This window comes from Delphinapterus leucas, chromosome 11 (assembly GCF_059928025.1).
Source record: "Delphinapterus leucas isolate spDelLeu-1000000601 "Yukka" chromosome 11, BTC_Dleu_Yukka2, whole genome shotgun sequence".
NCBI classification, from domain to species: Eukaryota; Metazoa; Chordata; class Mammalia; order Artiodactyla; family Monodontidae; genus Delphinapterus; species Delphinapterus leucas.
In genome coordinates, this window is record NC_143139.1 from 82,272,186 (window position 1) to 82,291,559 (window position 19,374).

Here is a 19,374-nt window from a genome sequence, read left to right on the forward strand (position 1 = left end):
GAGCTATTACCTCTTTCTGAATACAATTCCCAGTTATAATCACTCCTTTGGGTCTAAAACCATGTTGGTGGAGCTACATCTTTAAATATCAGGAGTATAAATTTTCTGACCAAAGTGGTGAAGATTTTATTCTATTTCTTCTCTTTACTGTACTCCAGCTAGTCACAGGTATCCTCAGCTCTACTGCCCTGAAATCTTGCATATCTGAGCCTGTAGATCTCCTTTAAATCCTAGCGATTAATTTTCAAGAACGGCAAAAAAGTAGATGCGCACAAAATGTTGTTCCTTTAGTTATATAATAGTCATAATATATATTGTAGTATATATTACATATCATATTGTATATTGTTTCATAATATATATCCTTTAGTTATGTTATATAATACTCTATAATATATTGTATTTATAAATATCATGTTATTATATAATTTCATTGTATGATAGTCATATATTATTCTGGTAGTTTCCATTTAGTTCCACATATGCAGGGTCACAATGCATAGTACGTTCATTGTGTATCCCAGCAAAGTCAATATGAGTAATTTAAGACATCAAGACAGGTCACTAATGACAAATATCAAAGGAACCATATCTTTACAATTGAGAAAAAATTATAGAGGCGCTACTGCAGTTGGAAAAGTAGGCTTTACACATATTCATTTTTTTTTTTTTTTTTTCTTTTCCCCTTTGCGGTACGTGGGCCTCTCACTGTTGTGGCCTCTCCCGTTGCGGAGCACAAGCTCCGGACGCGCAGGCCCAGCGGCCACGGCTCACGGGCCCAGCCGCTCCGCGGCACGTGGGACCTTCCCGGACCGGGGCACGAACCCGCGTCCCCTGCATCGGCAGGCGGACTCCCAACCACTGCGCCACCAGGGAAGCCCCACATATTCATTTTTAATACTTACTATTGAGTTGGCAAAGGGAACCAAAATCCCCAAAGCAAATAAGCCCAGAAGTGGTCCCCCAACCATGCCAAATATACTGAGTGCGGCCTACAAAAATAATAAAAAGTCATCAATTAGCAATCTCAAATCCAAAGTTAAAATGCTTTAATTTCATCAGGATGAGGATTTAAAGTATTCAGCCTCCTCCTGACATTCATGGCAGCCTTGCCATTGACAAAGAGATAGAACTTGGAAGCTTCTTCTCAGTCGCAAGTTCCATCAGTTCATTCAAGTACCCTCAATAAGAAAAGCAAAATGTAAAGAGGTTAGAGAATCATGAAACAAGAGGGACACTACTCCTCCTGGTATTGTTCTTGTAGATATTAATAATCAACCACATCGCTTCTTTGTGCCTTGGTAGTCTCAAAATCCCCTGCAAAAGCAGATTGTGGATAAGTACTGCTAAGAGACCAGAGGTGGCAATGAAACCCAATGCTATCCTTGATTTCCTAAGGATAAAGCTAGAATGAGAAGTATGGTTAAAAAAAAGATTGGTGGGAATCAGGAAGATGGCGGAAGAGTAAGACACGGAGATCACCTTCCTCCCCACAGGTACACCAGAAATACATCTACACGTGGAAAAACTCCTACAGAACACCTACTGAACGCTGGCAGAAGACCTCACACCTCCCCAAAGGCAAGAAACTCCCCACGTACCTGGGTAGGGCAAAAGAAAAAAGAATAAACAGAGACCAAAGGATAGGGACGGGACCTGCACCAGTGGGAGGGAGCTGTGAAGGAGGAAAGGTTTCCACACACTAGGAAGCCCCTTCGCCGGCGGAGACTGCGGGTGGCGGAGGGGGGAGCTTTGGAGCCGCGGAGGAGAGCACAGCAACAGGGGTGCAGAGGGCAAAGCGGGGAGATTCCCGCACAGAGGATCGGTGCCGACCGGCACTCAGCAGCCCGAGAGGCTTGTCTGCTCACCCACCGGGGCGGGCGGGTCTGGGAGGCTTCGGTCGGAGCGCAGGGAGAGGACTGGTGTTGGCGGCGTGAACACAGCCTGAAGGAGGCTAGTGCGCCACGGCTTGCCGGGAGAGAGTCTGGGGAAAAGTCTGTAGCTGCCGAAGAGGCAAGAGACTTTTTCTTCCCTCTTCGTTTCCTGGTGCGCGAAGAGAGGGGATTAAGAGCGCTGCTTAAAGGAGCTCCAGAGACGGGCGCGAGCCGCGGCTAAACGAGTGGACCTCAGAGACGGGCACGAGCCGCGGCTTACAGCGCGGGCCCCAGAGACGGGCATGAGACGCTAAGGGTGCTGCTGCCACCACCAGGAAGCCTGTGTGCGAGCACAGGTCACTATCCACACCACCCCTCCCGGGAGCCTGTGCAGCCCGCCACTTCCAGGGTCCCGAGATCCAGGGACAACTTCCCTGGGAGAACGCACGGCGTGCCTCAGGCTGGCGCAACGTCACGCCGGCCTCTGCCACCGCAGGCTCACCACGCATCCACACTCCTCCCTCCCCCACGTCCTGAGTGAGCCCCCGAAGCAGCGGCTCCTTTAACCCCGTCCTGTCTGAGCAAAGAACAGACGCCCTCCGGCAACCTACACGCAGACGCAGGGCCAAATCCAAAGCTGAGCCCCGGGAGCTGTGCGAACAAAGAAGAGAAAGGGAACTCTCTCCCAGAGGCCTCAGAAGCAGCGGATTAAAGCTCCACAATCAACTTGATGTGCCCTGCATCTCTGGAATACCTGAATAGACAATGAATCATCCCAAATTGAGGAGGTGGACTTTCAGAGCAAGATTTATTATTTTTTCCCATTTTCTTCTTTTTGTGAATGTGTATGTGTATGCCTCTGTGTGAGATTTTGTCTGTATAGCATTGCTTTCACCATTTGTCCTAGGGTTCTATTTGTCTGGTTTTTAAAAAAAATTTTTTTTCTTAATAATTATTTTTTCTTTTAATAACTTTATTTTATTTTTTCCTTCCTTTCTTCCTCCCTTCCTTCCTTCCTTTCTCCCTCCCTCCCTCCCTTCCTTCCTTTCTTTCTTTCTTCTTTTTCTCCCTTTTCTCTGAGCCGGGTGGATGAAAGGCTCTTGGTGCTGCAGCCAGGAGTCACTGCTGTGCCTCTGAGGTAGGAGAGCCAACTTCAGGACACTGGTCCACAAGACACCTCCAAGCTCCACATAATATCAAACGTGAAAATCTCCCAGAGATCTCCATCTCAACACCAGAACCCAGCTTCACTCAACAACCAGCAAGCTACAGTGCTGGACACCCTATGCCAAACAACTAGCAAGACAGGAACACAACCCCACCCATTAGCAGAGAGGCTGCCTAAAATCATAGTAAGTCCACAGACACCCCAAAACACATCTCCAGACGTGGACCTGCCTACCAGAAAGACAAGATCCAGCCTCATCCACCAGAACACAGGCACTAGTCCCCTCCACCAGGAAGCCTACACAACCCACTGAACCAACTTTAGCCACTGGGGACAGACACCAAAAACAACGGGAACTACGAACATGCAGCCTGCAAAAAGGAGACCCCAAACACAGTAAGATAAGCAAAATGAGAAGACAGAAAAACACACAGCAGATGAAGGAGCAAGATAAAAACCCACCAGACCTAACAAATGAAGAGGCAGTCTACCTGAAAAAGAATTCAGAATAATGATAGTAAAGATGATCCAAAATCTCGGAAATAGAATAGAAAAAATGCAAGAAACATTTAACAAGGACCTAGAAGAACTAAAGATGAAACAAGCAATGATGAACAACACAATAAATGAAATGAAAAATACTCTAGAAGGGATCAATAGCAGAATAACTGAGGCAAAAGAACGGATAAGTGAACTTGAATATAAAACAGTGGAAATAACTACTGCAGAGCAGAATAAAGAAAAAAGAATGAAAAGAACTGAGGACAGTCTCAGAGACCTCTGGGACAATATTAAATGCACCAACATTCGAATTATAGGGGTTCCAGAAGAAGAAGAGAAAAAGAAAGGGACTGAGAAAATATTTGAAGAGATTATAGTTGAAAACTTCCCTAATATGGGAAAGGAAACAGTTAATCAAGTCCAGGAAGCACAGAGAGTCCATACAGGATAAATCTAAGGAGAAACACGCCAAGACACATATTAATCAAACTGTCAAAAATTAACTACAAAGAAAATATATTAAAAGCAGCAAGGGAAAAATAACACACAAGGGAATCCCCATAAGGTTAAGAGCTGATTTTTCAGCAGAAACTCTGCAAGCCAGAAGGAACTGGCAAGACATATTTAAAGTGGTGAAGGAGAAAAACCTACAACCAAGATTACTCTACCCAGCAAGGATGTCATTCAGATTTGATAGAGAAATTAAAACATTTACAGACAAGCAAAAGCTGAGAGAGTTCAGCACCACCAAACCAGCTTTACAACAAATGCTAAAGGAACTTCTCTAGGCAAGAAACACAAGAGAAGGAAAAGACCTACAATAACAAATGCAAAACAATTAAGAAAATGGGAATAGGAACATACATATCAATAATTACCTAAATGTAAATGGATTAAATGCTCCCACCAAAAGACACAGACTGGCTGAATGGATACAAAAACAAGACCTATATATATATGCTGTCTACAAGAGACCCACCTCAGACCTAAAGACATACAAACTGAAAGTAAGGGGATGGAAAAATATATTCCATGCATATGGAAACCAAAGGAAAGCTGGAGTAGCAATTCTCATATCAGACAAAATAGACGTTAAAATAAAGACTATTAGAAGAGACAAAGAAGGACACTACATAATGATCAAGGGAACGATCCAAGAAGAAGATATAACAATTGTAAATATTTATGCACCCAACATAGGAGCACCTCAATACATAAGGCAAATACTAACAGCCATAAAAGGGGAAATCGACAGTAACACATCATAGTAGGGGACTTTAACACCCCACTTTTGCCAATGGACAGATCATCCAAAATGAAAATAAATAAGGAAACACAAGCTTTAAATGATACATTAAACAAGATGGACTTAATTGATATTTATAGGACATTCCATCCAAAAACAACAGAATACACATTTTTCTCAAGTGCTCATGGAACATTCTCCAGGATAGATCATACCTTGGGTCACAAATCAAGCCTTGGTAAATTTAAGAAAACTGAAATCATATCAAGTATCTTTTCTGAACACAACGCTATGAGACTAGATATCAATTACAGGAAAAGATCTGTAAAAAATACAAACACTTGGAGCCTAAACAATACACTAATTAATAACGAAGTGATCACTGAAGAAATCAAAGAGGAAATAAAAAAATACCTAGAAACATATGACAAAGGAAACACGACAACCCAAAACTGATGGGATGCAGCCAAAGTAGCTATAAAAGGGAACTTTATAGCAATACAGTCCTACTTAAGAAACAGGAAACATCTCGAATAAACAACCTAATCTTGCACCTAAAGCAATTAGAGAAAGAAGAACAAAAAACCCCAAAAGTTAGCAGAAGGAAAGAAATCATAAAGATCAGATGAGAAATAAATGAAAAAGAAATGAAGGTAGCGATAGCAAAGATCAATAAAACTAAAAGCTGGTTCTTTGAGAAGATAAACAAAATTGATAAACCATTAGCCAGACTCATCACGAAAAAAAGGGAGAAGACTCAAATCAATAGAATTAGAAATGAAAAAGGAGAAGTAACAACTGACACTGCAGAAATACAAAAGATCATGAGAGATTACTGCAAGCAACTCTATGCCAATAAAATGGACAACCTGGAAGAAATGGACGAATTCTTAGAAATGCACAACCTGCCAAGACTGAATCAGGAAGAAATAGAAAATATGAACAGACCAATCACAAGCACTGAAATTGAAACTGTGATTAAAAATCTTCCAACAAACAAAAGCCCAGGACCAGATGGCTTCACAGGCAAATTCTATCAAACATTTAGAGAAGAGCTAACACCTATCCTTCTCAAACTCTTTCAAAATATAGCAGAGGAAGGAACACTCGCAAACTCATTCTACGAGGCCACCATCACCCTGATACCAAAACCAGACAAGGATGTCACAAAGAAAACTACAGACCAATATCACTCATGAACATAGATGCAAAAATCCTCAACAAAATAATAGCAAACAGAATCCAACAGCACATTAAAAGGATCATACACCATGATCAAGTGGGGTTTATTCCAGGAATGCAAGGATTCTTCAATATATGCAAATCAATCAATGTGATACACCACATTAACAAATTGAAGGAGAAAAACCATATGATCATCTCAATAGACACAGAGAAAGCTTTCGACAAAATTCAACACCCATTTATGATAAAACCCTGCAGAAAGTAGGCACAGAGGGAACTTTCCTCAACATAATAAAGGCCATATATGACAAACCCACAGCCAATATCATCCTCAATGGTGAAAAACTGAAAGCATTTCCACTAAGATCAGGAACAAGACAAGGTTGCCCACTCTCAGCACTCTTATTCAACATAGTTTTGGAAGTTTTAGCCACAGCAATCAGAGAAGAAAAGGAAATAAAAAGAATCAAAATCCGACAAGGAGAAGTAAAGCTGTCATTGTTTGCAGATGACATGATACTATATATAGAGAATCCTAAAGATGCTACCAGAAAACTAATATAGCTAATCAATGAATTTGGTAAAGTAGCAGGATACAAAATTAATGCTCAGAAATCTCTGGCATTCCTATACATTAATGATGAAAAATCTGAAAGTGAAATCAAGAAAACACTCCCATTTACCATTGCAACAAAAAGAATAAAATATCTAGGAATAAACCTACCTAAGGAGACAAAAGACCTGTATGCAGAAAATTATAAGACACTGATGAAAGAAATTAAAGATGATACAAACAGATGGAGAGATATACCATGTTCTTGGATTGGAAGAACCAACATTGTGAAAATGACTGTACTACCCAAAGCAGTCTACAGATTCAATGCAATCCCTATGAAACTACCACTGGCATTTTTCACAGAACTAGAACAAAAAATTTCACAATTTGTATGGAAACACAAAAGACCCCAAACAGCCAAAGCAATCTTGAAAATGAAAAACGGAGGTGGAGGAATCAGGCTCCCTGACTTCAGACTATACTACAAAGCTACAGTAATCAAGAGAGTATGGTACTGGCACAAAAACAGAAAGATAGATTAATGGAACAGGATAGAAAGCCCAGAGATAAACCCACGCACATATGGTCACCTTATCTTTGATAAAGGAGGCAGGAATGTACAGTGGAGAAAGGACAGCCTCTTCAATAAGTGGTGCTGGGAAACCTGGACAGGTACATGTAAAAGTATGAGATTAGATCACTCCCTAACATCATACACAAAAATTAGCCCCAAATGTATTAAAGACCTAAATGTAAGGCCAGAAACTATCAGACTCTTAGAGGAAAACATAGGCAGGACACTCTATGACATAAATCACAGCAAGATCCTTTTTGACCCACCTCCTAGAGAAATGGAAATAAAAACAAAAATAAACAAATGGGACCTAATGAAACTTAAAAGCTTTTGCATAGCAAAGGAAACCATAAGCAAGACCAAAAGACAACCCTCAGAATGGGAGAAAATATTTGCAAATGAAGCAACTGACAAAGGATTAATCTCCAAAATTTACAAGCAGCTCAGTATGAAAAAAACAAAAAACCCAATCCAAAAATGGGCAGAAGACCTAAATAGACATTTCTCCAAAGAAGATATACAGACTGCCAACAAACACATGAAAGAATGCTCAACATCATTAATCATTAGAGAAATGCAAATCAAAACTACAGTGAGATATCATCTCACACCAGTCAGAATGGCCATCATCAAAAAATCTAGAAAGAATAAATGCTGGAGAGGGTGTGGAGAAAAGGGAACACTCTTGCAGTGCTGGTGGGAATGTGAATTGGTACACCCACTGTGGGGAACAGTATGGAGATTCCTTAAAAAACTACAAATAGAACTACCATATGACCCAGCAATCCCACTTCTGGGCATATACCCTGAGAAAACCATAATTCAAAAGGAGTCATGTACCAAAATGTTCATTGCAGCTCTATTTACAATAGCCAGGACATGGAAGCAACCGAAGTGTCCATCGACAGATGAATGGATAAAGAAGATGTGGCACATATATACAATGGAATATTACTCAGCCATAAAAAGAAATGAAATTGAGCTATTTGTAATGAGGTCGATGGACCTAGAGTCTGTCATACAGAGTGAAGTAAGTCAGAAAGAGAAAGACAAATACTGTATGGTAACACATATATATGGAATTTAAGAAAAAAAAATGTCATGAAGAACCTAGGGGTAAGACAGGAATAAAGACACAGACCTACTAGAGAATGGACTTGAGGATATGGGCAGGGGGAAGGGTAAGCTGTGACAAAGTGAGAGAGTGGCATGGACATATATACACTACCAAACGTAAAATAGATAGCTAGTGGGAAGCAGCCGCATAGCACAGGGAGATCAGCTCAGTGCTTTGTGACCACCTAGAGGGGTGGGATAGAGAGGGTGGGAGGGAGGGAGACGCAAGAGGGAAGAGATATGGGAACATATGTATATGTATAACTGATTCGCTTTGTTATAAAGCAGAAACTAACACACCACTGTAAAGCAATTATACTCCAATAAAGATGTAAAAAAAAAAAAAAGATCAAATCATGTAGAAAGATTTAAACCTTACTAATTGCAATCTTTGCTTTGATGTAGAGATGTGAAAATCATGATAGTGAAATAAAATGTACAGTATGAAGAATAGAGAAAGGCAAAATGCTGAAAATTTCAAGAGATGTTTGTTGCCAGTATTCAAATGGCTAATTTTTGAAAGTGGACAGAACCGTAAAAGAAGAATCAGGGACACACCGGTTTGTCCACAGAGTAAAAGTGACAGATAGAACAGAATGAATAAATGAAAAAATATATATATATGCTCAAGAAAAATTTTAGAGCATACAGACTGCAGTCCTGGGTTAAAAAAAAAAAAAAAAAGAAGCTTACCTCGTGGACTAGGGAAAGGAGTGAGGATATTATGACAGAGGAGAACTAGTGTTCGAGGAGGATATGGACTCAGGATACGATCCTAAGGAGTCATTTCACAGCATCTCTTGAACCAGAGTCCAGTAGGAAGGAAGGTAGACTTTATGCAAAACGTGAAAGAAGTCACTTGGCCCATGTAGTGGTCACTGTGACAGTGTGACCTAGAGCCAGTTTTGGAGATATAAGGAATATACCCCCCAAAATACCCATCTCAGGAAATAAGACCTTGGCTAGAGAGAAAGCAAGGAAGAGTTGCCTTGGAGCTATGATGACTCTCCTAGAATATCTCATTATCTATACTCAGGCCAGAGCTGGTATATGAAAAAGGGGAACTCAACCACAATAAGAACTATAAGTAATAATGCAGACTATGGAGGAAAGCACACAAAGAGGAGTTTTGTTGGTTATGGGCTTAGTTGTACCAGGTAAGCTTAGAGCTTCTGGACCTAATTCATTCATTCACTAATTCATATAATCAGAATGAGGTCACACTATTTTAACAACTGGTATGCTCTAAGCAACCACCAACCAGAAAGGACCCAAGTTGGGTCTGAAGCAGGTGCCTGGAGGACTTGCTATGCCCAGCATTAACCTTCAAGTTTCTGGGTCCTGGTCCCAGAGTTGGAGCCCAGGTGGCCATGGAAGTTTCATGGACCACTTAGGTGTGATCAGATAAGTAGATATTTATGAACCAATACATAAATAGGTACATTCAACCTGAATTTGTAGAATGTCTACTTTGTCCTGGACACTGCAGTAGGCACCAAGTATTTGATACAGTATCAAAGAACAACGTCATAATCCTCACCTTCATGGAGTTATAAACTATTTAGTAAAACAGACATTAAATGAGTAACTGCAATAAAGTATTGTAATGGGGATGATACGAGAAACACAAGGTGCTCTGGGCACATTTGGTAGAGGGGAACTCAAACCTACCCAGGGAACAGAAAGGGCCTTTTTGAAAAATAATGTTTAAGTTGAAACTTGAAGAACAAATAAGACTTAGACAGTTGAAGGGTACTCCAGACAGTGGGAAGAGTCCATGATGAGGCTTGGATGCTAAAAACTGTGAAGTCCACTCAAGGTTCAGAAAGAAGAGGCTAGGGGACTTCTCTGGTGACGCAGTGGATAAGACTCCACACTCCCAATGCAGGGGGCCCTGGTTTGATCCCTGGTCAGGGGACTAGATCCCACATGCATGCCACAACTAAGAGTTCGCATGCCACAACTAAGAAGCTCGCATGCTGCAACGAAGTAGCCCACCTGACACAACGAAGGAGCCCACCTGCCTCAACTAAGACCCAGCACAACCAAGTAAGTAAGTAAGTAAATAAATAAATATTTTTTTAAAAAAAACAGGCTATTCCAAAGATTAGTCTGTCCTCTCCATTCCAACACTTCCAAAGAAGCAAGACAGTTTTCCAACACAAAAATGCTCTCTAACAAAAATTTAGCAAATGCCACAAGACATGAAGGACTCTTTAGGCAATAAAAAATGTATTTCCACTCATAGGAAGATGGAGTAGGTGTACTTTTCCCTATTCCTCCTGCTAATAAAACTAAGACTCCTGGACATTACATATAAAACAAACATAAGAAGAATCTAAAAGGTCGAGAGAAGGTGGCAGACTAGCTAGGACTTCAGGACCTGAAGAACAATATAATGGTGAGGTCTCTGAGTTTTCTTTTTGGCCCACATATCCCAGTCTTAGAGCTGAAGAAGCTGGCAATCCAGAAATGACAATATGTGCAGGCCAAAAAAATCCAGCAAAGACCAGAAAAGGAGCAACTTAGCAAGAAAGAAAAAACTTTTAGATAATAACTGCTCAATTCCAGCCAAATGCCACAGAATAAACTGTTCCCCCACATACACATGCCAGAAAAGGCCAAGTAGGGAGTCTAGATTCCATCCCCCACCAGCCTATAACAAGGCACCCCATTCCCTCCCTGCTCAGGCAATGTCATAGGAGGCCTAATGGAGAATCAGGACTTTCACCATTGCCCAGCAGGAACAAGACCACCTTCACCATGATGTCAGTGGAGACTGTTCCCACCCAGCAAAATAAGAAATTCCTCCCTTGGATGTCAACAGAGGCCAACTTGGGAACCTGGACTTCTACATCCACCTGGCAGTAATGAGACAGCTCCCTCCCTTACACTGCTGAAGTGGTATCAGAGAAAGAAAACCAAAACAGAAGGTGCATGTAAGATCTATAGTCTCACCACATAATATAAAAATGTCCAGGTTTCAACTGAAGTTCACTTTTCAGAGCAGGAATTAGGAAGATCTCAAAATGAATGAAAAAAGACAATCAATAAATGCTGATAGAGAAGTGACAGATATATTAGAATTATTTCACAAATTTTCAAGCAGCCATGATAAAACTGCTTCAGCAATTAGAACATGCTTCAAACAAATGAAAAAGTAGAAGGCCTTAGCAAAAAAAAAAAAAAGAAAGTATCAGCAAAAACATAGATGATATAAAAAAGAACAAAATGTAAATTTTAGAACTGAAAATATAATAACTTCAATAAAAATCTCAGTGGATAGGTGCAACAGCAGAATTGGGGGGAAAGAGAAAAGAATCAGTGAACAGGAAGATAGACCAATAAAAACTGCCCAATCTGAAAAAAGCAGAGAGAAAATAGGCTTAAAAATCAGTCACCAGGACCTATGTGAATATAACAAAAAATCTAACATTCATGTCATCCGAGTCTTAGGTAAGAAAAGAAACAGAGTGGTGCTGAAAAGTACTCAAAGAAATAATGTTTGAACTTCCCAAATTTGGCAAGAAACATAAACCTACAGATTCAAAAGCTAAGCAAACTACAAACAGAATAAACCCAAAGAAAAACATGCCAAGACACATCGTAATTAAACTTCTGTAAACTAACTTCAAAGAAAAATTTCTGAAAGCAGCCAGAGAAAAAAAAATGACACCTTACCTATAGGGGAAAACAATTAGAATGGCAGCAGATTTCTCCTTAAAAATAATGGAAGCCAGAAGAAAGCGGCACAATATTTTTCAAGTGTTGGAAAAAAAGAACTGTCAACTCAGAATCCTATACCTGGCAAAAATATCATTTGGGAATAAAGGGGAAATCAATACATTCTCAGATAAAGGGAAACTAAGAAAATTTGTTGCCAGCAGACTTATCCTTAAAGGAATGGCTAAAGGAAGTTCTCTAAATAGAAGGGAAATGGTAAAAGAAGGAACCTTGAGAAATCAGGAGGAAAGAAAGAACACAATAAGCAAAAATAAATATAATAGGCTTTCCTCCTCCTCTTGAGTTTTCTAAATCATGTTTGATTGTTGAAGCAAAAATTATAACACTGTCTAATGTGATTCAAAATGTATGCAGAGTAAATATTTAAGACAGTTGTGTTATAAACTGGGTAAAGAGACAGAAATGAGGTAAGATTTCTATACTTTACTCGGATTGGTAAAAGGACAAAACAAGTAGACTGTGATAAGTTATGTATATACACATAAAGCAACAAATGAAAATGCTACACTAAGAGGAAACTCAAAACAATATAGATAGATCAAAATGGGATTCTAAAAAATGTTTAAGTATCCCACTTAAAAAAATGAAAACAGAAAGAACAAACATAACAGAAAACAGCAGACTTAAGCCCTAATATTCCAATAATTATACTAAATTTTAAAAGTCTAAATACCACAATAAAAAGACAGAGATTGGCAGGATGAATTTAAAAACATAACCCAACTACATGCTGTCTACAAAAAACTCACTTAAGATATAATGATATAGTCAAGTTCAAAGTAAAAGGATGTCATGCAAACATTAATCAAAGGAAAGCAGGAGTACTATTAACTATTTAATATCAGATAAAGTAGTTTTCAGACAAAGAAAATTATCAGAGAGGAACATTATATAATGATAAGAGGACTAATTCACCAAGAAGCCATCAAAATCCTAAATGTATATGCACCAAACAAGAGAACTGCAAAATACAAGCAAAAACTAATAGAACTAAAAGGAAAAGAGACAACTACACACTATAGGTTGAGAATTCACCACTTCTGTCAACAATTGATAAAAACAAATAAGCGTAAAATCAGAAGGATACAGAAGAACTCAGCACCATCAATGAGCAGGATCTAACTGACACCTGTAGAACACTATGCTTAACAGCAGAGTACACATTCTTTTCAGGTGCCCATGTAACAGATACCAAAATACTATATCCTGGGCCATGAAACAGACCTCAACAAATTTAAAAGAATTAAAATCATACAGAATGTGTTCTCTGACCACATTGGAATGAAATTAGAAATCAACAGCTGAAAGATAACAGGAAAATCTCCAAACAATTGGAAACTAAGCAACATATTTTTAAATAATCTACAGGTCAAAAGGACATATCAAAGGAAATTTTAAAACTCCAATACAAAATATGAAAAGTTATGGGACATAGCTAAAAGTGCTGAGAGGGAGATTTTTAGCAATTAGTGCACACATTACCAAAAAGTCTCAAATCAGTAATCTAGTGTCACACCTCAAGAAGAGCAAAATAAACCCAAAGCAAGCAGAAGGAAGAAAATAATGAAGATAATTTTAAAAAGCAATGATTTAAAACAGAAAAATGATACAGAAAATCAATGAAACAAGAAGCTAGTTCTTTCAAAATATGAATAAAAATTGACAAACCGCTAGCAAGACTAAAAAAAGAGATAAAAGATAAAATTACCAATATTATGAATAAAACAGGAGATATCACTAAAAACCCTGCCGACATCAAAAGTATAATAAGGGGATACTATGAATAATTCCACACACCTAAATTTGACAACTTAGATGAAATGGAGCAATTCCTCGAAAACAAAAACTACCATAATTCATCCACTATGAAGCAGATAATTTGAACAGCTATAACTATTAAGGAAACTGAATTCATAATTTTTAAACTCCCAAAAAAGAAACCCCCAAGCCCAGATGGTTTCACTAGAGTATTCTACCAAACACTTAAAGAAGAATTAACACCAATTTTATACAATCTCTTCCAGAAAATAGGAGAGAACTCTTCCCAATTTATTTTATGAAGCTGGTATGACCCTAACACCAAAACCAAGAAAAGGCATTACAAAAAAATATTACCACAGATCAGCATCTCTCATGAATATAGATGCAAAAATTCTTAGCATACTATCAGCAAATAGAGTTCAGCAATATATAAAAATAACTATACACCATGACCAAGAGAAGATTATTCCAGGAATGCAATGCCAGCTTAAAATTTGAAAATCAATCAGCATAATACACCATGTTAAAGGGCTAAAGAAGAAAATCATATTGTCATATCGAATGCTGCAGAAAAACCATTTGACAAAATTCAACACTCATCCATGATAAAAACTCTCAGAAAAATAGGAATAGAGGGGAATTTCCTTAATTTGGTAAAGGGCATGTACAAAAATCCTACAGGTGATGTACTCAAGAATGAACCACTGAATGCTTTTCTCATTCAGATTGGAGAACGAGGCAATGATGTCCACTTTCACCACTCTTATTCAACATGATGTGGAAGTTGAAGCCAGGGCAATAAGGAAATTAAAGGTACATATACAGATTGGAAAAGAAGGTATAAAACTATCCCAATTTGAAGATGATATAATTTTATCTGTAGAAAATCCCAGGAACTAATAAGTTCAGCAAGGTCACAGGATACAAACAAATATACAAAAATCAATTGTATCTTTATATAATAACAAACACATGGACACCAACATTAAGAATACAATACCGTGTACAATCACTCAAAAAAAAAAGAAATACTTAGGTGTAAATCTAACTAAATATAAACATGACTTGTATATGAAAATTACACAGTAGTGGTGGAAAAGAAATCATAGGAAATATAAATAAATGAAGAAATACACTACGTTCATGGATTAAAAGATTTGACACAGTAAAAATGTCAGTTCTTCCCAAATTGTTTTACAGGTTTAAGGCAATCCTATCAAAAACTAAGCAGGATTTTTTTTAGATATAGAGATTATTCTAAACTTTATATGGGAAGGAAAAGGAACTAGAACAGTTAAAACAATTTTGAAAAATAAGAATAAAGTGGGAGGAATCAGTACGTCTGAATTCAAGACTTATTACAGAGCTATAGTAATCAAGACTGTATGATCTTGGCAGATGGACAGACACATAGATCAATGGAATAGAACAAAGAAACCACAAATAGACCCACACAAATATGCCCCACTGATTTTTCACATAGGTGCAAAGGCAATTCAATGGAAGAAAGACAGCTTTCACAACACGTGGTGTTAGAGCAACAGGACATCCACCGGGAAAAGGGAAAAAAAGAACATCAACCTAGGTCTCATACCATTGAGGGAACTGGGTAAAGGGTATATGGGATCTCTCTGTATTATTTCTTAGTATTGCATGTAAATCTATAATGATCTCAAAATGGAAAGATTAATTAACAAAAATTTTTTAAAGAATTTAGTCATCTATGTTCCTTGGTATGTCTATGTGTAGACATATAGAGAGAAAAGTCTGTAAGGATGGTCACATCAACACTTAAAAAAAAAAAAAGGAAAAGAAGAAGAATTTAGTGATTATGACTCAAACCTTCCAGGATTAGCTCTTACCTGCAACAGAGCTCCCATTAGTGATGCCAGCGCAGCCATTCCAATACACAAAGCTCCAAACAGCACACCTAGATGGATGATGTAAAAGCCATTGTAAAATCCAGACTCAGAGGATTAGAATTCTCAATAGAATAAGCTATCACACCTTGATTCAAAGTACATAATATGACTACAATAAAGAATGGCCACATACCTCAGAGCCAGCTAAAAAAGGAAAGGGAACTAGTATGCAAAGAGGAAAGAAAACACTGATATTGTGGCCCAGGATTAATTACATTAGGTTATATAGGTAAAGATTCCCTAAAATTAACTATAGAGATTTAAAACCTAATAACTATTGTGTTATTAATGTAATCCTCCATAAACATTTGTTGGTAAAGGAAGGTTCAGGGAGCTTCTGGGTTGGCGAACATGTGGTATGCTCAGAGAGGACATGGATGCTCCATGCCCTTTTCCATATCTTGCCATATTCATCTCTTCCAGCTGGCTGTTTTTGAGTTATATCCTTTTACAACAAACCAGCAATCTAAAAAAAGTCTTCCAACCTCTGGCCTGGCTTAGAACATCACTGGTTCTATTGATGTCCTACATCCTTCCCAGATTGCATGCCAGCATGCCATTGCTTCTCAGAGCTGTGTCTGACAGGGTTTTGGTGCTCTGGCCGGCTGTCAGGCCTGAGCCTCTGAGGTGGGAGGGCTGAGTTCAGGACATTTGTCCACCAGACACCTCCTGGTCCCATTTAATATCAATCAGCCAGAGCTCTCCCAGAGATCCCCGACTCAATGCTAAGATCCAGCTCCACTCAACAACCATCAAGCTCCAGTGCTGGACACCCCATGCCAAACAACTAGCAAGAAAGGAACACAACCCCACCTATTAGCAGAGAAGCTACCTAAAATCATAATAAGTTCACAGACACACCAAAACACACCACTGATGTGGTCCTGCCCGCCAGAAAGACAAGATCCAGCCTCATCCACCAGAACACAGGCACCAGTTCCCTCCACCAGGAAGCCTACACAACCCACTGGATCAATCTTACCCACTGGGGGCAGACACCAAAAAAACCAGGAACTAAAAACCTGCAGCCTACTAAAGGAGACCCCAAACACAGTAAATTAAGCAAAATGAGGAGACAGAGAAATACGCCAGATGAAGGAGCAAGGTAAAAACCCACCAGTCAAACAAATGAACAGGAAATAGGCAGTCTACCTGAAAAAGAATTCAGAGGAATGATAGTAATGGAGAAAATACAAGGGACGTTTAACAAGGACCTAGGAGAACTAAAGAGCAAACAAAGATGAACAACACAATAAATGAAATTAAAAATTCTCTAGAAGGAATCAATAGAAGAATAACTGAGGCAGAAAAATGGAAAAGTGACCTGGAAGATAAAATAGTAGAAATAACTACCACAGAGCAGAATAAAGAAAAAAGAATGAAAAGAATTGAGGAAAATCTGATAGACCTCTGGGACAACATTAAACACACCAACGTTTGAATTATAGGGGTCCCAGAAGAAGAAGAGAAAAAAAAAGGGACTGAGAAAATATTTGAAGAGATTATAGCTGAAAACTTCCCTATTATGGGAAAGGAAATAGTCAATCAAGTCCGGGAAGCGCAGAGAATCCCATATAGGGTAAATCCAGGGAGAAACATGCCAAGACTCATATTAATCAAACCAGCAAAAATTAAATACAAAGAAAAAATATTAAAAGCAGCAAGGGAAAGGCAACAAATAACATACAAGGGAATCCCCATAAGGTTAATAGCTGATCTTTCAGCAGAAACTCTGCAAGCCAGAAGGGAGTGGCAGGACATATTTAAAGTGATGAAAGGAAAAACCTACAACCAAGATTACCCTACACAGCAAGGATCTCATTCAGATAGGTCGGAGAAATTAAAAACTTTACAGCCAAGCAAAAGCTACGAGAATTCAGCACCACCAAACCAACTTTACAACAAATGCTAAAGGAACTTCTCTAGGCAGGAAACACGAAAGAAGGAAAAGACCCACAATAACAAACCCAAAACAATTAAGAAAATGGTAATGGGAACATACATATCGATAATTACCTTAAATGTAAATGGATTAAATGCTCCAGCAAAAAAGACATAGACTGGCTGAATTGATGGAAGAACAAGACCCGTATGTATGCTGTCTACAACAGATACACTTCAGACGTAGGGACACATATGGACTGAAAGTGAAGGGATGGAAAAAGATATTCCATGCAAATGGAAATCAAAAGAAAGCTGGAGTAGCAATTCTCATATCAGACAAAATAGACTTTAAAATAAAGACTATTAAAAGAGACAAAGAAGGACACTACATAATGATCAAGGGATCAATCCAAGAAGAAGATATAACAATTGTAAATATTTATGCACCCAACATAGGAGCACCTCAATCCATAAGGCGAATGTTAACAGCCATAAAAGGGGAAATCGACAGTAACACAATAACAGTAGGGGACTTTAACACCATGCTTTCACCAATGGACAGATCATCCAAAATGAAAATAAATAAGGAAACACAAGCTTTAAATGATACATTAAACAAGATGGACTTAATTGATATCTATAGGACATTCCATCCAAAAACAAAAGAATACACTTTCTTCTCAAGAGCTCATGGAACATTCTCAAGGATGGATATCTTGGGTCACAAATCAAGCCTTGGTAAATTTAAGAAAATTGAAATCATATCAATTATCTTTTCCGACCACAACGCTATGAGATTAGATGTCAATTACAGGAAAAAATCTGTAAAAAATACAAACAAATGGAGGCTGTATACACAATAAACTAGTGTATTGAGGAGTAGGAAATGGAATCCAACAGCACATTAAAAGGATCACAAATCATGATCAAGTGGGATTTATCCTAGGAATGCAAGGATTCTTCAATAGACGCAAAGCAATCAATGTGATACACCATATTAACAAAGTGAAGGATAAAAACCATATGATCATCTCAATAGATACAGAAAAAGTTTTCGATCAAATTCAACACCCATTTATGATAAAAACCCTCCAGAAAGTAGGCATAGAGGGAATTTCCTCAACATAATAAAGGCCATATATGACAAACCCACAGCCAATATCATCCTCAATGGTGAAAAACTGAAAGCATTTCCACTAAGATCAGGAACAAAACAAGGTTGCCCACTCTCACCCCTATTATTCAACATAGTTTAGCAAGGTTTAGCCACAGCAAACAGAGAAGAAAAAGAAATAAAAGGAATCCAAATTGGAAAAGAAGAAGTAAAACTGTCACTGTTTGCAGATGACATGATACTATACATAGAGAATCCTAAAGATGCTACCAGAAAACTCCTAGAGCTAATCAATAAATTTGGTAAAGTAGCAGGATACAAAATTAAGGCACAGAATTCTCTTGCATTCCTATAAACTAATGATGAAAAACCTGAAAGAGAAATTAAGGAAACACTCCCATTTACCAGTGCAACAAAAAGAATAAAATACCTAGGAATAAACCTTCCAAAGGAGATAAAAGACCTATATGCAGAAAACTATAAGACACTGATTAAAGAAATTAAAGATGATACAAACAGATGGAGAGATATACCATGTTTTTGGTTTGGAAGAATCAACATTGTGAAAATGACTCTACTACCCAAAGCAATCTACAGATTCAATGCAATCCCTACCAAACTACCACTGGCATTTTTCACAGAACTAGAACAAAAATTTTCACAATTTGAATGGAAACACAAAAGACCCCAAATAGCCAAAACAATCTTGAGAAAGAAAAATGGAGCTGG

At 38.4% G+C, this 19,374-nt stretch overlaps 1 protein-coding gene across 2 annotated transcripts in view; it reads right to left on the reverse strand.

Annotated features, from left to right (window-relative positions):
* Positions 1-19,374, reverse strand: part of SLC5A8 (solute carrier family 5 member 8) — a 75,899-nt gene that overhangs the window by 23,570 nt on the left and 32,955 nt on the right. Inside the window, exons 10-11 of one of the 2 annotated variants that reach the window (XM_022599910.3) lie at positions 15,588-15,655; positions 906-992 (exon numbers count right to left, since the gene is read on the reverse strand). The exons of the other annotated variant lie outside the window; for it this stretch is intronic. Coding sequence (XP_022455618.1) covers positions 906-992; positions 15,588-15,655 — 155 coding nt within the window. The remainder of the gene's footprint in view (positions 1-905; positions 993-15,587; positions 15,656-19,374) is intronic. 2 annotated transcript variants of the gene reach the window in all.